Genomic DNA, 19,888 nt, shown 5'->3' with positions numbered 1-19,888 from the left:
TGTGTTTTAATGACTCAGGAAGCCTAGGTCACAACAATGGCTGAGGATTATGGTCACTGAAATCACAATACATCTTACATTATAGATCAGGAAAGTTTCCATTAACCCGCTGATGGTATCACTTGTTATTGATTGCTATAGCTGTGCGCTGAAATACAGGTAAACCTTGATTTATGACCACAATTGAGCCCAAAACCTCTAAGACAGTTTTTCAGTGAGTTTTGCTCCATTTTTATGACCTTCCTTGCCACAGTTGTTAAGTTACTAAGATGGTTGTTAAGTGAATCTTGCTTCCCCATTGACTTTGTTGGCTCAAAAGGAGATCACATGACCCCGGGACACTGCAACTGTCATAAATATGAGCCAGTTGCCAAGGGTTGATCATGTGGCCATGGGGAGGCTGCAACAGTCATAAGTGTGAAAAAATGGCCCTTTTCCCATTGCCATTGTAACTTTGACCGTGACTAAATGAATGGTGACCACCTTTTGTAACCTTCTGATCAGCAAAATCGGGCAAAATTCACTTAACAAGTGAATTTGCTTAGCCACGGAAATTTGGGGGGGTTCAGTTGTCTCAATTCTCAGTTGCAGAGAAGAACAACAAAGATGATTAGAGGGCTGGAGGCTAAAACATACGAAGAACAGTTACAGGAATTGGGAATGTCTAGTTTAATGAAAAGAAGGGGTAGGGATGACATGATAGCAATCTTCCAATATTTGAGGGGCTCCTAAAAAGATGAGGGGGGAAGGGGTCAAATTATTTTCCAAACCACCAAGAGGCAAGACAAGAAACAATGGATGGAAACCAACCAAGGAGAGAAAAGTATCCTAGAACTAAGAAGAAATTTCCTAAGGATGAGAACAGTTAACCAGTGGAACGACTTTCCTCCAGAAGTTGTAGAGTGCTCCATCACTAGAGGCTTTGAAGAAGAAACTGGACAACCATTTATCTGAAATGGTATAGGATCTCCTGCTCCAGTAGTGGGTTGAACTACTAGAAGATCTCCAAGGACCCTTCCAACTGTATTATTCTATGTTCTAATTTGAGGACTACCTGTTGATGTTAGTCTCCTCACTGTCAGGCCTGGAAGCCATCTTTTGCATTGGGCCTTCAGGCCTGCTACATTTACTACTGTGGGAAACGGGGAGGGGGGATTGTATGGAGCCAGGGTGATATATAGTCATAATAATATTCCTTTCTCAGAGAGTCAAGGACATCTTGCTCTGCACCTGGAGGGCTGGAACTGGGAGGCATCTTCAGTTGGGATGGTGCTTTGATTGGACCATGTGATGGACTTGTGGGTGTTGGGCAGGGATTTGAACTTTCCTCTGGGTGGGGAAAACCTGGAAACTTTCAGATTTGGGTTTTTCCAGATGTGCCAATATGAATATAGAATAACAAGAGTTGGAAGGGACCTTGGAGGTCTTCTAGTCCAACCCCCTGCCTAGGCAGGAAACCCTACACCACTTCAGACAAATGGTTATCCCACATCTTCTTAAAAACTTCCAGTGTTTGAGCATTCACAACTTCTGGAGGCAAGTTGTTCCACTGATTAATTGTTCTAACTCTCAGGAAATTTCTTCTTAGTTCTAGGTTGCTTCTCTCCTTGATTAGTTTCCACCCGTTGCTTCTGGTCCTACCCTCAGGTGCTTTGGAAAATAGCTTTGCTGCCTCTTGTTTGTGGCAGCCCCTGAGATATCAGAACGCTGCTATCATGTCTCCCTTAGTCCTTCTTTTCATCAGACTAGACATATCCAGTTCCTGCAACCGTTCTTCATATGTTTTAGCCTCCAGTCCCCTAATCACCTTTGTTGCTCTTCTCTGCACTCTTTCTAGAGTCTCAAAATCTTTTTTACATCATGGCGACCAAAACTGAATGCAGTATTCCAAGTGTGGCCTTCCCAAGGCATTATAAACTGGTATTAACACTTCACCTGATTTTGATTCTATCCTTCTGTTTACGCAGCCTAGAACTGTGTTGGCTTTTTTGGCAACTGCTGCACACTGCTGGCTCATATTTAAATGATTGTCTGCTAGGACTCCAAGATCCCTCTCACAGTTACTACTATTGAGCAAGGTACCACATATACTGTACCTACGCATTTTGTTTTTCTTGCCTAAATGTAGAACCTTACTTTTTTCTTCAATGGATTTCATTTTGTTAGATAGTGGCCAATGTTCAAGTCTTCTGTATCTTAAGCCTATCTTCTGGAATGTTGGCTATTCTTGCCAGTTTGGTGTCATCTGCAAATTTGATGAGTTCCCTATCTCTCCCCTCTTCCAAGTCATTGATGAAGATGTTGAAGAGTACTGGGCCTAAAACAGAGCCTTGAGGTACTCCACTGCATACTTCCCTCCATGTAGATACAGTTCCATTGAGGACTACATGTTGAGTGAGGTTGGTCAGCCAAGTTACGAATCCATCTGGTGGTGATGCTGGTGGTGAACCCACACTTTTCTACTTTATCTGATAGTAAGTTATGGTCTATTTTATCAAATGCCTTACTGAAATCCAAGTAAATTATATCGACAGCATTCCTCTGGTCCACTAATTTTGTCACTTTGTCAAAGAATGCAATAAGATTAGTCTGGCATGATCTGTTTTTGACAAATCCATGTTGGCTTTTGGTTATTACTTGGTTTGACATCTCTAATAAGATGGAACTTTGAGGGAACTCAAGCCTTTCATTGGGGGTGTTACTTGGAATCCTGACACTTACCTTTATGTGCATTATTCAGGCATCCCAGCTCTACATATTTGTTGTTGAGTAACGTCCAGAAAATGGAAGAGCATGTTCTACTCCCATCCATGTTAGTCACAGGAGAAGCTGAAATGTTCTCATGTCATGTCAAGTACCATGAGTGAATCTTCATGAATTACCGCGTGTTGGGAGTTGTTGGGGTATTGAAGGAAAACTTCACTGGTAAAGTGAACGTCACTGGTAAAACAGTGGCCAACTAAAGGAGGAGTAAGGAAGGAGTATTGACTGAACTAAAATCAAGTTTCCAACTAATGGGTTGATTTTGTATTTTTGTTTTGAACTGAAACACATTTTCATTTGTTTTGGATTTCTGTTCAGGATGGCAGTCTTAAAAAGTATTTTTTTTCCCCCAGCCATGATTTATACAAAGGGTAGCACGAGGTGTCTCAGTAATATTCTAGGATATTAAGAAAGTTACTTGAATGTGACATGACAAAACCAAGGAAGTATTATAGTGGATGAACGTCCCGTTGTATTATTAATCATCTGTTATTTAATTGAAGTGTTTTATCCAAAAATAGTATCGCCACTATTCACTGCCACATCAGTTTCATAAGAGGAAATATATTATTAGGGGGTTATTACATATCTAGCAATTAAGTTCAGAATCTGTGCAGATTCTGTTTCTTTGAAGGGGAATACTACGACTATATCAAAGAAGTAAGATCTTGCATCTTCACTGCTGTGTTTAACTAAAAATATCTCGGCTAACCTTTCATTATTCTTATTATAACATAGTTCCATCTGTTTTCTACATTATTTTTCCTCATTCCTCATTCACAAGAATTTGAGTTGTGCAATAGAACCAAATAACGTTCCAGATTAGAATTCAGAGTTTTCATTTCCGTAAGTGAAATTTGATAGAAGAGGCGTAAGAAAAGCTACTTAAGAGACCAATGGCCATATAATTAGCTGTGGTCGAATTCGGTTTTGGAAGAAATATTGTAGGCGTGTCCGACAATGGTATAAAACCAGCTTTTGGGATTTAAAGAATAAAAGGCCTTCAGATTTAAATACAGTGCCTAGATTTCATATTATGTGCAACTTCTATACCAGTGGTGGCAAACCTATGGCATGAGTGCCAGAGGTGGCACACAGAGCCCTCTCTGTGGGCACGCGCGCCATTGCCCCGGCTTTGTTTTGGGTTTCTGCTGTGCATGCCCGCGCGCCTCCCACTGGCCAGCTGGTCTTTGGGTCTTTGCCGCGCATGCGTGGGACGCAGGTGTGCCTGTGCAGGGTGTAGGTGCACATGTGGGGGCCCACACGCATGTGCCCATGCCTTGCAGTTTGAGCGGGGTGTAGGTTCATGCATGGGGTGTGCGCACATGCACGGGGCATGCATGCACATGTGCCCACATCTTACAGTTTGGGCACGCGCATGCACTTCGGGCACTCAGTGCCTAAAAGGTTTGCCATAACTGTTCTATACTAACCGTTATGGAAGAGATTCATGCAACTGGAAAATGTTCCAAAAATGATAAATACGTAGCCTACTATAGCTCTTTAAAGAAATGCAGTGTGACTCACTGGGAGGTACTACCTGTAGGCCTACTTCCTAGATTAGTGATCATAAACTTGCACCATCAACATATGTTGGCTTATTAAATAATGTTGTGGATGGACCAATAGAGTAACACTTATCCACAAATCCAAACTGTAGGACTATATTAAAAGATGGGTGGAAGGAGAAAGAGAGAGATTGGGTAGGGTCTGTCTATCCATCCATCCATCCATCTATCTATCTATCTATCTATCTATCTATCTATCTATCTATCTATCTATCTCCATCTACCACAGGGGTGTCACTCGCATTATCACAGCGGCATCACATGGCATATCAGGACTTCCCCCCCTTCGCTAAACCAGGCAGGGGAGGGGGCCCAGCACATGATGTATTTGGCATGTGGGCCGCGAGTTTGACACCCCTGATCTACCGGTATCTATCTGCCTATATGGTTGTAAGACAAATCAATTACCCGCCCACCCACCCCTATCTATCTATCTATCTATCTATCTATCTATCTATCTATCTATCTATCTATCTATCTACCTACCTACCTACCTACCTACCTACCTACCTACCTACCTACCCATCCCTCCATCCATCCTTCCATCCATCCATCCATCCATCCATCCATCCATCCATCCATCCATCCATCTATCTATCTATCTATCTATCTATCATCTATCTATCTGATCTTTATCCTACCCTTTATTATTTTATAAGGAACTGAAAACTAAATTCATAAATAAATACAACCGATTCTCAAAAATAAATTCATAAATAAAACAAATACAACCAATTCTTTCTTTTATGTATTAGAACGTTATGCTCCCTACTTCTTTTCATTATTGTTCAACAGTTATCAGATTTTCATAAACAAAAGGAGACCAAACCAGGTTTCCTTACATCCTGGCCTATCATAGTTTCTTATCATGGGAAAGCTGATTAGGGGTTGCTGTCTCTTTTAAGAGCTTGGAAAGTGAGACACGTTACAAAGAAAAATAGAAATTACATTGCCCAGTATGTTTTAATTTATTATCTGAGAAATTTGTAATGACAAACTTGATTGGCAAAAGCTGATTTTCGTTATTTCTGTATTTCTTTGTATCGTTATTGTTGTTGAGAGAAAGTACTGCTCTACATTGTAGTGTTTGGAGTAATCCTGTGAAATAGGACTCATCCAGTTCCTCATCTTTTCATTTATTGTTTGTGTTATCCTGATTTCCATGTGATTCCTCATTAGTGAAACAAAACTTAAATTTCTCCATTCACTTCATTTGGCATTTCAGTCAATCAAAGAAACTGGGAATGCAATGAATTCAAAACGTCCCTTCCCCCACTTCCAAACACTTAATTTTTAATTCCTGCCTTTATCCAACATTTTATTTGCTAGACAATTCTGATTATTAATCCTGGAAAGCAATCAAATCCCTTCCAAATGCAGAGAAGATGTTATCTGGTAAAGTGATTAAGATACAGTAGTTAAGCCTGTAAAATAATTAAGTTTTGGTTCTTAATTGCATCTTTGGGAATCAGTTCATTCCTCCTTTTCTTGCCAGAAATGCAAAGCAAAAGGATGGGATGCTAAATGTGGCAATTTAACTAAACCTCTACATCTGTAATGTTGATTTCTAATTCTCCACACTGCTCCGAACACAATTGATTCCAATTTCAATTTTTTTAGCAATAGAAAATTGCTTAGCACCAAACGACAAAGACTACGAGAAAGACAGAAGCCAAGAAAAGTTAAAAGAAGAAAAGAACTTTTATTGATCGCTTTATTGAATGAATCACCTGACTTACCATGCATCAAGAAAATGAGTGTAAATGGAATGAATGGTGTTCTCAGACTAGTTTTTTTTTCTTTATCATATCTTTGTAACAAAAGTATATCTTATTCTTTTTTATTTATTTATCTACAACCACAAGCAGAATGCTTACATTGACTTGGACTTTTGTAGAAGGTACAGGTAGTCCTCAACTTATGACCACAGTGTCAGGGTTCCAAGTAATAGAATAGGAAGAGAAAGAGAATAACAGAGTTGGAAGGGGCCGTGGAGGTCTTCTAGTCCAACCCCCTGCTTAGGCAGGAAACCCTACACCACTTCAGACAAATGGTTATCCAACATCTTCTTAAAAACTTCCACTGTTTGAGCATTCACAACTTCTGGAGGCAAGTTGTTCCACTTATTAATTGTTCTAACTCTCAGGAAATTTCTTCTTAGTTCTAAGTTGCTTCTCTCCTTGATGAGTTTCCACCCATTGCTTCTTGTCCTGCCCTCAGGTGCTTTGGAGAATAGCTTGACTCCCTCTTCTTTGGGGCAGCCCCTGAGATATTGGAACACTGCTATCATATCTCCCCTAGTCCTTCTTTTCATTAAACTACTAGATCCATAGCAAGCAAAACTCCGAGGCAGGTCAAAGAATAGCTTTATTGGAAATATCATATTGGCACATATCTGGTGAAAACCAACTCTTGAGGGCCCCTTGGTTTTCACCTAATTAAAAGTGAAAGTTTTCCCCTCAACCCCAAACAATCAGTCACATGGCCCAATCAAGGCAGCGTCCGCAGATCTGGTCACATAACTCCTCCTTCCTCTGGCCAGGTGTGAGAACGTCCTTGGTTCCCAGGAGAAAGTATTTTGTTTTGACTAGATAGGCCCAGCTATCTCTAATCCCCCCTCCCTATCCCTCAGCTCCAGTGTGACAGCACTGAAGCTCCAAGATGGCTTCGGCCAGGCCAGCTTCAGGACTGACACACAGTTGAGCCCAACATTTATGTTGTTAAGTGAGAATATTTGTTAAGTGAGTTTTGCCCCATTTTACGACTTTTCTTGCCACATTTGTTAAGTGAATCGCTGCAGTTGTAAAATAAGTAACGCGGTTGTGAAGTGAATCTGGCTTCCCCATGGACTTGGCTTGTCAGAAGGTTGCCAAAGGGGATCACGGGAGCCCAGGACTCTGCAACCATCATAAATATGAATCAGTTGTCAGTCATCCGAATTTTGATCACTGGGGATGGGGATGCTGCAGCGGTCATCAGGGTGACACACGGTCCTAAGTCAATTTTTTCAGTGCCGTTGTAACTTTGAGCAGTCACTAAATGAACTGTTGTAAGTCAAGGACTACCGGGTCCCTTATGAAATGGGAATTGCACAGTGGTGAATTGCTACCGGTTCGCACCGGTTCGGGCGAACCGGTAGTTTAAAAAAAGCTATTGGTTCCTGTGAACGATCAGCTGTGCCGCACAATTTAAAATTGCTAGAAAGCAGGAAATCCTGCTTTCTAATGAATCTAAATCGCGCGGCACAGCAGTTCCCCCCCCTCGCTGTTCTACTTACTTTCCCAAGCCTCCTTTTTCCGCGTGAAGCTCGCATTTGGTGCGTGCTGCGCATGCGCGGCCAGCAAACCGGTGGCAAATCGGTTCAGATTTCACCACTGGAATTGCATGAGAAAAGAGCCCTGAAGACAGATCCTTTTGAAGTGCCTCTCCAAAATTAAATCTTCGACTGGGGGGGAGAGAAGTGCAAAACTCTTTGTTCTGTTGGGTCTGATTTATAGCATTTCCTAGCTGATCGCCAAGAATTTGCTAAATTAAAAACCATTCATAATAAGCCTTATAGAGATATACAAAAGATAAATGCTTTGTGTCTCCAGTTCTCCAGACCTCAGGTGAAAGATTCTTAAATTGCTTGGCCGGCTAGTGCCAGCTGCTTGATTTCAGATGCCAACAGAGCTATGTTTCATCAGGAGTTGGCACACTTTAGTGCTAATGTTTTTACTGATTACCCCCCCCCTCCCCATTTCTCTAGGGCCAATGCTAATTAATGGATACAATTCGTAGCTGATTAGTTGTAGATCTTACATTAATTACATGCACATGTTCACTGTTCAGAAGATTATTTCTACCACGGCCTTTTTCCCTCTGTCTAGAGTTATTAGATTTTTTTTTTAAACAATGCATTGATATAAAATTGGTGGAGACTCTAGAAAGAGTGCAGAGAAGAGCAACAAAGATGATTAGCAGACTGGAGGCTAAAACATATAAAGAACGGTTTCAGGAACTGGGTATGTCTAGTTTGTTGAAAAGTAGGACTAGGGGAGACATGATAACAGAGTTTCGATATCTATGAGCTCCGGTGGTGCAGTGGTTAGAATGCAGTATTGCAGTCTAATTCTGGCGACTGCCAGCAGTTCGATTCTCACTGGCTCAAGGTTAACTCACACCTTCCATTCTTCCGAGGTGGGTAAAATGAGGACCCAGATTGTTGGAGGGCAAGATGCTGTCTGTGTAAACCACTTAGAGAGGGCTGTAAAGCACTGTGAAGGGGTATAGAAGTCTAAATGCTATTGCTATTCCTAAGAGGTTGCCACAAAGAAGAGGGGTCAACCTATTTTTCAAAGCTCCTGAAGGCGGAACAAGAAGCAATGGATGGAAACGAATCAAGGAGAGAACCAATCTAGAACCAAGGAGAAATTTCCTGACAGTTAGTACAATCAATCAATCAATCAATCAATCAATCAATAGAATGGCTCCCCTCCAGAAGTTGTGGGTGCTCCAGCATTGGAGGTTTTTTAAAAAAGATTGGACAACCATTTGTTCGAAATGGTAGGATTTTTTGAGCAGGGGGTTGGATTAGAAGACCTCCAAGGTCCCTTCCAATTATTCTGTTCTGTATTAGAAGTAAACTCTCTCTAGATCAGTGTTGGTGAACCTTTTCGACACCGAGTGCTGAAACGGGAGCGTGCACGCGTACAGGAAACTGGAAGAGCAGCCGCCCGGTGCGCATATGCGCGCCAGGAAGATGATCTTCCAGTTTCTGGTGCGCCACCTTGTCTTCTGGTTTTTGGCACGCATGCATGTGTGAAGACCAGCTGGCCGGTGCACATGCGCATGCCGGAAACCGAAAGAGCAGGCCGCCCGGTGCACATTCACGCACTGGGAAAATGATCTTCTGGTTTCCAGTGCGCACATGCGCTCCGGCCACTTGGTCTTCCAGTTTCTGGCGTGCATGCACACGCAAAGACCAGCAGGCTGGTGCGCTGGAAACAGGAAGAGCAACAGGCGATGGCTCACGTGCCCGGAGAGATGGCTCTGTGTGCCACTTCCACCACATGTGCCATAGGTTCGCCATCGCGGCTCCAGATTATGGATTTTATTTTTTAAAAGAATAGAAAGAGAACAAACAGTTTTTTTTCTTATTGTTTCCAGTAGAGAATCAAAACATTTGCTCTCCGCAATGTATGATCTGACATACATCTGGTCCAAACTGCAATCTTTAATTCTGATTACATCTGCCTCAAGAACACGGAGTAGAAATGGTAATGAACCGTACATGCAGTGCATTGAAACTTTTGCCAGAAAACTTCGGAAGGGTAAGACACGAAAACAGCGCAGGAATGAATGGAAGGGTACCTCCTCAGCCCTCAGCTACAAATTTTGATTAAAATTCCTCACATTCTTCCCGTGAACAAGAGGCTTTACATTTTTGTGGCCCCTGGTCTTTCAAACTTCTTATGTTTGGCACGTTTTTCTGAAATGTTGAGATAAAATGAATCCAGGCAGGCTGTGTGTTATTTTTCTTCAAGCTTCTGCTATTTTTTTTTTTTTAAGAGGAAGAGTTACTGTGGGAGAGAAGTTGAAGTTTTCTGAAAAACTTTGAAAAAAAAGTAAAAAAAAAAAAAAGCAAGGCACAGAGCTCACAACCAAGGAACCTGTTGCTAAAATTCACCTCTGGGAACAGCTGATTGGGGGTATTCCAGGAGGCCAAGCCACCCGCCAATCAGCTTTTTTCTTATTTTCCTCCCCAAAAACTAAGTTGCGTCTTATACTCCAAAAAATACAGTAATTAAGGTTTAGCTTCATTCATAGTGTTTATAATGAGAAGTCTGGTTGAAATATGATAGTTGATTTCAAGAAGGGCTGCCATGGAGAAGCTGAGATAGATTTGGAGATATTTCAGAAGATAGGATAAGAAACAATCCATTCAATCAGCATAGAGCTGGAAGGGACCTTGGAGGTCTTCTAGTCCAGCCCCCTGCTCAAGCAGGAAACCCTATACCAGGCTGTCAAACTCCCGGCCTGCAACCCCAATGCGTCACACGCTGCCCCCGCCCAGTTTGGCAAAGGGGAAAAAAGTCCCAATACGTCACGTGACGCTGCCGTGACGCCGTGAGTTTGACACCCCTGCCCTATACGATTTCAGACAGGTGGCTGCCCCGTCTTTTCTTTAAAAACCTCCGATGTTGGAGCACTCACAACTTCTGAAGGCAAGCTGGTTAATTGTCGTCACTGTTGGGAAGTTTCTCCTTAATTAACGACGAGCTTATATTGAAAGAAAATTGATTCGAGTTATAAAATCAGAAATCTAGTGGCCTGAAGCCATTTCCCAATGGGACAGATTGCCTTGGATAGTCATGACGAGCAAAGCTATCTGCCCGGATTGTGGTTATTCTGGACTGCTTCACTGGATCGAGGATTGAGTGGGATGATCTCAAGGTCTCTCCCAATCCTTGCCTTCTATGATTTTATGGTCTTTTTAAGATCTCATAATGTGTTAGAACAGATTTTATGGAGCTAAAATGACTAATGGTTTGTTGGGATACAGTACTGCCTTTTGCCGATGTACCGCTCCCTTATACAAACCAAAGTTAACCCTGGTGCAAGGGGTCGGCAACCTTAAACACTCAAAGAGCCACAAAGGTCCTAACTGGAAATTCTGGAGCCGGCCGGAAGTCCAGTTACCCCACCATAGAATTTCCTCCTAGTGTGGCGTCCTTTTTCCTCTGCCGACCGGAAGTTCGATTCCCCCACCATAGAGTCTCCTCCTAGCGTCCTTTTTCCTCTGTCAACCAGAAGTCTGATTCCCCCACCATAGAGTCTCCTCCTAGCGCAGCGTCCTTTTTCCTCTGTCAACCAGAAGTCCGATTCCCCCACCATAGAGTCTCCTCCTAGCGCAGCGTCCTTTTTCCTCTGTCAACCAGAAGTCCGGTTCCCACACCATAGAGTCTCCTCCTAGCGCAGCATCCGTTTTCCTCTACCTGTCCTAACCAAAAGCCCTATCAATTGTGGAGCCGACCGGCGACAGGGAGCCACAGCAGAGGGATGAAAGATCCACATGCGGCTCCAGAGCCGCAGGTTGCTGACCCCTGCCCTGGTGTAATGAGAAAAATCACCAGTTGCATTTTTTGTAGCCCTGGCGCTGACTTTTACTGTGAATGATCTGCTGACTGAATTGATAAGAGTTAGCTCTCTGCCATGGAAGTGAGAAGCTAAAAACAACTCCACCACCGAAGCTAGGTTTTTGATACTGTTTTTACTGTGGGCACGAATACCAACTTAGGCCTGATTTTAAACCCTTTCCAGTTGTTCTTGGATCTTTCCAACCTAAAAGGCTGAGTGCTCCTTCATAGTTTTTAACCTTCGCTGCATTTTCCTTCATTATGCAAGAAGTTTTCACGCAAGGAATTTGATCGGGAAATTTACCTTGGCGGCAAATACATTCCACTTAGTGTGTGATGGGTATAAGATAGAATCCTCATTTCAAATAAAACATTGCCTTTGTAATTGATCGATCGCTTAAATTGTTCTTTTACTGAGATTCCTGACACTGGGTTATGCTACGAGCAAGATTAAGCAGCCTCTTGCATGAAAGTGAATTTCTGCATGTAGGGAAGTTGGCAATATGTCTTGCCTTCGTAGCCCAGAATGCACAGCACGTTCTTTGCTGGTTGTCAAAACTTTTATGCTTGTGGGAATCATTGTTCTTTTCACGACTCTTGAAAAGTTTTGTAAGGAATTGTTTGTAGCTTTCTCAGCACCCTACTGCAGGGATACAGTGTAACAAACATTGTAAATGGATGTGTCTTTCTCCTAATTTTCTAATAAAATTTAGCAATTTAAAGCCAAACGATAGTACCCTCTCCTCCAAAATAACAAAAATAAAACCAGGTATTTGACGTTTTAAGATTCAGCAGTGTTGTTGGGATCAATCTGTGTCTGTCTTCAGGGATAAATTGAGGTAATTTAAGGAGTTAGTAATTAAATTCTAACCTAACCTTTCTATACGTGCCTTTCTATCACTCACACAGTTTAAATGTTTAATCACAATTTCATTATTAAATAGGATGCAAGTTTTGTTTTCAGCTATCGTTAATTTGCTTAACAATTTGTTTCAGCAACTCGCTGCAATTTGTTTTATAACCTTCAGATTTGCCATATAAGGCGTAGAGAGCGCTTTATTAAATTTTACTTTTTTTATTTCTATAACTTCCCTTCTCAACAGAGGTGACTCTGCTAACTTTTTACTAATCGTCTCGAATGGTATTTTAGCTTCGGGCACTGCCTGTAATAAAATTGTGTATTGGTGTGTATATGCATGTGTTTGTACAAAATGTATAGACTATTTTACAGGTGCAAAATGAGTGGCAGATAAACGTAAATAATAAATAAAATAGATACATATGTAAAACAAAGTACAGGTAATCCTCCATGTACGACCACAATTCTGCCCCAAATTTATGACATTAAGCGAGACAGTTAAGACAGTTTTGCCTCATTTTATGACTTTTCTTGCCCCGATTGTTAAGTACATCACTACCGTTGTTAAGTTAGTAACTTAGTCATTAAGTGAATCTGGCTTCCCCATTGACTTCGCTGGTTAGAAGGTCACAAAAGTCCATCACATGACCCCAGGACACAACAACGGTCATAAATATGAGTCAGTTATCAAACATCTGAATTTTGATCACGTGACAATGGGGATGCTGCAATGGACATAAGTGTGAAATGCAATGGACATAAATGTGAAAAAGTCATAAATCCCTTTTCTCATTGCTGTTGTAATTTCAAATGGTCACTAAACGAACAGTTGTAAGTCAAGGAGTATTTATACTTGTATTGAGTATTGAAAAATCTGAACTCTGCCTGATGTTGATGTAAGAAGTTTGGAAGTTTTACTTATTCAGTTTCAGCCTTTTTGGATTCTTTTCCAGGCTTGTCATAATCGTATGACTCTGGAATGGAAGGGAAGGGAAGGGAATGGGAATGGGAATGGGATAACAAGAGTTGAAAGGGAATTTGGAGGTCTTCTAGTCCAACCCCCTATTTGAAACCCTACACCACTTCAGACAAATATCTAACGACATAATCACACCTTATATGTATTATTATCCTTATATTATGCTGTTTTCAAAATGGCTTTGGCTGAAAGGGAGGAACAAAGTTATTATAAATAAAAATGGTAAAAATATATTTGGATACAGTCAGGGTGGATAAAAATTGATGACTTTTTTTTTTAAAAATGGATTTTTAAAATTTAAATCCGATTTTTTTTATTTAAATCAGATTTTTTAAAAATGCTTTGGAGTAAAAAAAAATCTATTAAGATAGTTTTCTATTTAAGATACATTAATAATTTAGTTTATTCAGCATGAAATGGAGCTTAGTTATGTAGCACGAGGCAGTATATTCTGCAATATTGGGACAGTCGGTGAGTCAACAGTGGGTCAGAGGAGGAGCCACTGTGGGACAGAGATGACAGTTGCTCTTTAAAAATTAGGATTTAAATCAAGTTGATTTAAAGCAAGCCTTTTTACTAGTGATTTAAATCATTGTTTAATGATTTAAATCATTGTTTAATTTAAATCATTGTTTAATGATTGTTTAAACCAGGGGTCCCCAAACCTGGCGACTTTAAGACTTGTGGACTTCAACTCCCATACTGGCTGGGGAATTCTGGAAGTTGAAGTCCACAAGTCTTAAAGTCGCCAGGTTTGGGGATCCCTGGTTTAAATCAACTGGATTTAAATCAAATCCACTCTGGATACAGTGGTTCTAGAAGGAACGGTTAAAGTAAGAGTTTTTAAGAAAGACCAGCCAAGGCCTGTCAGTTCTCAGGATTTCCAACTGAACATTTGATTTAAAAGTTGTTGAAACTTGGCAAGTGCGAGAAGTGTGCCAAATTAATTCTTTACACTACCCACTCCGATAGCATTAGTGTCAGAGTTGTTCTTATAACATTTACATTGTCCAAGGTTTGTTGCAGGGTATAATAGAAGCGTAATGCAATATCGTGCGATATACTAACAGCGTGCTTTTCCTTTCAGTTTGGCAACAATAACTATATGAATATGGCAGAAGCAAATAACGCATTTTTTGCAGCGAATGAGGTAAGCATCACATCCTCCTCCACCCCACCTCACCCCTACAAACACTTTACTCCTCTTCGCTTTACACTGTAATTCTATTGTTCACTTCTATAATGTTTGCAGCCTTTTTCAATAGATGATGGGCGAAGTGCTAAATTTTCTTGCGTTTTATGGAGCACAAAATAAAGTCTTTAATGAGAGAGAAAATAACCTGACACTATACCATTGCCGGTCAATTTAGTTGTCTGTAAGAGCGTTACTTACGTAGCATGTCGATAAAAAAAACAAATCTATGCGAATGTGCGTGTGTCTTTGTGTGTATCTATGTGTGTGTGTGTGTGCACGTGTTTGTATCAGGCACAAAAATCAGGTCCATGTGTGAAGGGTCCAGTTAAACTGATTTATTGCTAAAATGCCTAAGTAAAGGAATCTTCTCAATGAATGGTTGTTGCCTATTTGGATTTAAATAAGAGGCGACAGAATTTATTTTATTATTTATTTATTTATTATTCATATTTCTATGCCGCCCACTCTCCGAGGATTCTGGGCGGCTTACACCAAAGACAATCTGGGTCCTCATTTGACCCACCTCGGAAGGATGGAAGGCTGAGTCAACCTTGAGCCGGTGAGATTTGATCCGCTGATCTGCTGAACTAGCAGTCAGCTGAAGTAGCTGCAGTACTGCACTGTAACCACTGCGCCACCTCCGCTCTTTATTCAAGGGAGACTGCTTGTGGCTATGTAAGGATTCTAAGCTGGTCCCTTTTTTAGCGCTTCCCACAGGTTCTGCCACTCCTGCGATTTCTTACATAGACAGACAGATAATTATAGTCCCATTGGAGGGAGATAGGGCCGTGATGGCGAACCGGGGTCGCCCCAGCCCAGCTCCACCGTGCATGTATGTACGCTTCCCGCCAGCCAGCTAGTCTACGGGTCTCTGCCGCGGATGTGCAGGGGGTGGGGCACATGCAGGGGATGCACACATGCATGCATGGGGGGTGGGGCACATGCGGAGGTGCTCGCATTGGAGTTAGGGGGTTTGTGCGAATGCGCACACCCAGTTTTGAGCCTGGAAGATCTCCTGCACCAATCTGCAAGCCAAAAATGGGCAAGGGGGGGTAGGGCACATGCTCAGGGGATGCATGCACATGAGCTGGGGGTGGGACACATTCGCAGGGGCAGGGCGCATGCGCAGGGGGGCGCTCGCATTGCATTTTGGGGTTCTGACACACGCATTTGCGCACATGCACTTTGGGCACTCAGCATCAAAATAGTTAGCCATCACTGAGATAGGGGATTTAGAAGTGTGTGTGTGTGTACATACACACACACACACACACACACACAAAGGCAACCAGAAGGAAGCAGATTTAAGGCACAGTAGGCATACATTTTAAAGCAAATTCACTGAACGCTAATCAACTAATTAGGGCCATAGATACAAACACTTTATTTTTCAATTTAGGTTCTTAGGAAAACAAAGGGAGCCCAGCTCATTTGTGGGATTATTTGTTTTCTGGGGAAAATAAGAAAAGAGGCTCTCCTTAGAGAGTCGTGGTGGCGGCTTGGTTCAATGGAAGCATTAGATCTGAATCGATAAAGTCTGACTTGGTCACAGGACATTTGCCACCCCAGTATTCATGTAGTTTATTTTTCACTCTGTTGGTCCTCTCCTTGACGGTCTTCTAAAGCAGGGGTCTCCAACCTTGGCAACTTTACGACTTGTGGCTGGCTGAGGAATTCTGGGAGTTGAAGTCCACAAGTCGTAAAGTTGCCAAGGTTGGAGACCCCTGTTCTAAAGAGCATCAGGGTAGCAAAAGTGACTCTGGTTCCAAACCGAGCTGGGTTTTTTTGGCCAAAATACATGCTTGGATGGAAATGGAAACCTTGGCCATTACCTGCTGAATTTCTCTGGCTTTATTTTTATTTCTCTTGCTGGTTCATTTGTATTAATAGAGGATTAGGGATGACAGAATAGAATAGAATAGAATAGAATAGAATAGAATAGAATAGAATAGAATAGAATAGAATAGAATAATAGAATAGAGTAGAGTAGAGTAGAGTAGAATAGAATAGAATAGAATAGAATAGAATAGAATAGAATAGAATAGAATAGAATAATAGAATAGAGTAGAGTAGAGTAGAGTAGAGTAGAATAGAATAGAATAGAATAGAATAGAATAGAATAGAATAGAATAGAATAATAGAATAGAGTAGAGTAGAGTAGAGTAGAGTAGAGTAGAGTAGAATAGAATAGAATAGAATAGAATAGAATAGAATAATAGAATAGAGTAGAGTAGAGTAGAGTAGAGTAGAATAGAATAGAATAGAATAGAATAGAATAGAATAGAATAGAATAGAATAGAATAGAATAGAATAATAGAATAGAGTAGAGTAGAGTAGAGTAGAATAGAATAGAATAGAATAGAATAGAATAGAATAGAATAGAATAGAATAGAATAGAATAATAGAGTAGAGTAGAGTAGAGTAGAGTAGAGTAGAATAGAATAGAATAGAATAGAATAGAATAGAATAGAATAGAATAGAATAGAATAGAATAATAGAATAGAGTAGAGTAGAGTAGAGTAGAGTAGAGTAGAGTAGAATAGAATAGAATAGAATAGAATAGAATAGAATAGAATAATAGAATAGAGTAGAGTAGAGTAGAGTAGAGTAGAGTAGAATAGAATAGAATAGAATAGAATAGAATAGAATAGAATAGAATAGAATTCTTTATTGGCCAAGTGTGATTGGACACACAAGGAATTTGTCTTGGTGCATATGCTCTGAGTGTACATAAAAGAAAAGATAGGTTCATCAACGTATTATCATGATAGCAGTGTTCCAATATCTAAGGAGCTGTCCCGAAGAAGAGGGGGTGGTGTCAATCTATTCTCCAAAGCACCCGAAGGCAGGACAAGAAGCAACGGATGGAAACTCACCAAGGAGAGAAGCAACCTAGAACTATGGAGAAATTTCCTGAAAGTGGGAACAATTGATCAGTGGAACAACTTGCCTCCAAAAGTTGTGGGGGCTACATCGCTGCAGATTTTTAAAAACGAGATTGAACAACGATTTGTCTGAAATGGTATAAGGTGTCCCGCCTGAGCAAGGGATTGGACTAGAAGACCTCCAAGGTCCCTTCAAACTCTTGTCATTCTGTTATTCTGAGGGAATGAAAATTGCAGCAAACTCCTCCAGTATCTGGGTTGGACTTCAGAGTAGACCTCGTAAACAGAAACGACTAAGATCGATAGAAATATGGTCAGCAATCAAGTTTTTCTGCCTCTGAGCCAGAAATCAATCAATCAATCTACCTTCCTACCTACCTACCTACCTACCTACATCTATCTATCTATCTATCTATCTATCTATCTATCTATCTATCTATCTATCTATCTATCTATCTATCTACCTACCTACCTACCTACCTACCTACCTACCTACATCTATCTATCTATCTATCTATCTATCTATCTATCTATCTATCTATCTACCTACCTACCTACCTACCTACCTACCTACCTACCTACATCTATCTATCTATCTATCTATCTATCTATCTATCTATCTATCTATCTATCTATCTATCTATCTACCTATCTACCTACCTACCTACCTACATCTACCTACCTACCTACCTACATCTATCTATCTATCTATCTATCTACCTACCTACCTACCTACCTACCTACATCTACCTACCTACCTACCTGCATCTACCTACCTACATCTATCTATCTATCTACCTACCTACCTACCTACCTACCTACCTACCTACCTACATCTATCTATCTATCTATCTATCTATCTATCTATCTATCTATCTACCTACCTACCTACCTACCTATCTATCTATCTATCTATCTATCTATCTATCTATCTATCTATCTATCTACCTACCTACCTACCTACCTACCTACCTACCTATCTTTCCTATATCCTTGTACAGTAGAGAAAAAAGAAATTATAGAGGAGAAAAATTGTTGGAGATAAATGTGGCTATATTCAATGCGGTATTTTTATTCTCGTAGTTTTCAAACAATGCCTCCCTCTCCCTCCTCCTCCTCCTCCTCCTCTCTTTCTTCCCTTCCCAACAAGATCGCTTAGATAAGGGAAGATTGCTTGGCACCGGCTTGCTTCAGTGTTGGTTGTGGTAATGAACACCCCCCCCTCCCCAATCTGTAATGACAACATGATGTTTCATTCTGTAGAATTTCATTCCTCCATTTGAATCAAACATTGATGAAGGCTCTACTGCCAGCAGCTGTTCAGAGACAATTTAATTCCAGCTGTGATAATTCACCGTGTCAGACATTGGCTGTTATATGTTGATACAACAGCTCTCCAAATTTGCATTTTTATCAAAAGGAACAAATGTTTTGAACATTTTGGTGCAGATGGCATTTAAACACACACACCGAGTTTTTTTTTTGTTGTTGTTGTTGTTGTGGTTAAGGATTGGGGGATTTTCTCTCCTCCTGAAAATAATCTAAGAGAAAAAAGCATGAAAAAAAGTGAATAGCTCTTATAATCACGATGGGTAACACAACCTTCTTAAAAACATTGCATAGTCCTCTCCGGATCCTAAGAGGGATCTCCAGAATCAAATTGCACAACATGGAGACACTTTTCAGAATACGAGCAGGCCAAATCCTTTAGCACAAGACTATTTTCAACACCAGCTTTTCTCTTCATTTAGATTAGGTTCACCTTATCCACTGATCTACACATTACTTACAGCAATCATACCACGAGACAGTTTTGATTCTTCTTTCTTCTTTTCTTTCTTTTTTTTAGTTAAACCCTAGGAGGTATACATCCAGAAAACATGACAAATATGATCATCTTTGAAAAATGTGCTGCAGAATAAAATAGTTGTATTGCAGGGAAGCATAGAGATAACCCAACTATTGGAGTTCACTTTTTTTTTTCCATAGAATACTCCCTTTTTGCAAAGTGAATTCCACTGCCATGTCTGACTTAATTTATACTTGGAAGGACTACAGAACATTTGAATCTCTCTCTCTCTCCATTATCTGTCTGTCTGTCTGTCTGTCTGTCTGTCTGTCTGTCTGTCTGTCTGTCTATCTATCTATCTATCTATCTATCTATGAATAGAACAGAACAGAATAACAGAACAACAGAGTTGGAAGGGATCTTAGAGGTCTTTTAGTCCAACCCCCTGCTTAGGCAGGAAACCCTACACCACTTTAGACAAATAGTTATCTAATGTCTTCTTAAAAACTTGCAGTGTTGATCTATCTATCTATCTATCTATCTATCTATCTATCTATCTATCTATCTATCTATCTATCTCATATTCTGCTGTGGATGACTGCTTTGCAGTCATCAAATCATGGGTAAATTTAGTTACCAAGTCCACAATATTAGGTAACATTTTCAATCTGTGCTTGTCACATCTTAAAGCTTATATTGCATTTCAATCTAACGCCTGCCAGTTCGCTTGTG

The 19,888-nt window shown here is 40.7% G+C and overlaps 1 protein-coding gene across 1 annotated transcript in view; it reads left to right on the top strand.

The window, feature by feature from the left end:
* The window catches only part of TOX3 (TOX high mobility group box family member 3), an 80,048-nt gene that overhangs the window by 42,643 nt on the left and 17,517 nt on the right, over positions 1 to 19,888 (top strand). The window contains 1 exon segment of the mRNA XM_070953111.1: positions 14,375 to 14,437. Coding sequence (XP_070809212.1) covers positions 14,375 to 14,437 — 63 coding nt within the window.

This window comes from Pituophis catenifer, unplaced genomic scaffold, assembly GCF_029215685.1.
Source record: "Pituophis catenifer annectens isolate HBS135680 unplaced genomic scaffold, rPitCat1.0.hap2 SCAF_13, whole genome shotgun sequence".
Lineage (NCBI taxonomy): Eukaryota > Metazoa > Chordata > Lepidosauria > Squamata > Colubridae > Pituophis > Pituophis catenifer.
Note: the sequence above shows the minus strand (reverse complement) of the source record. Positions and strands in the feature narration are given on the sequence as shown.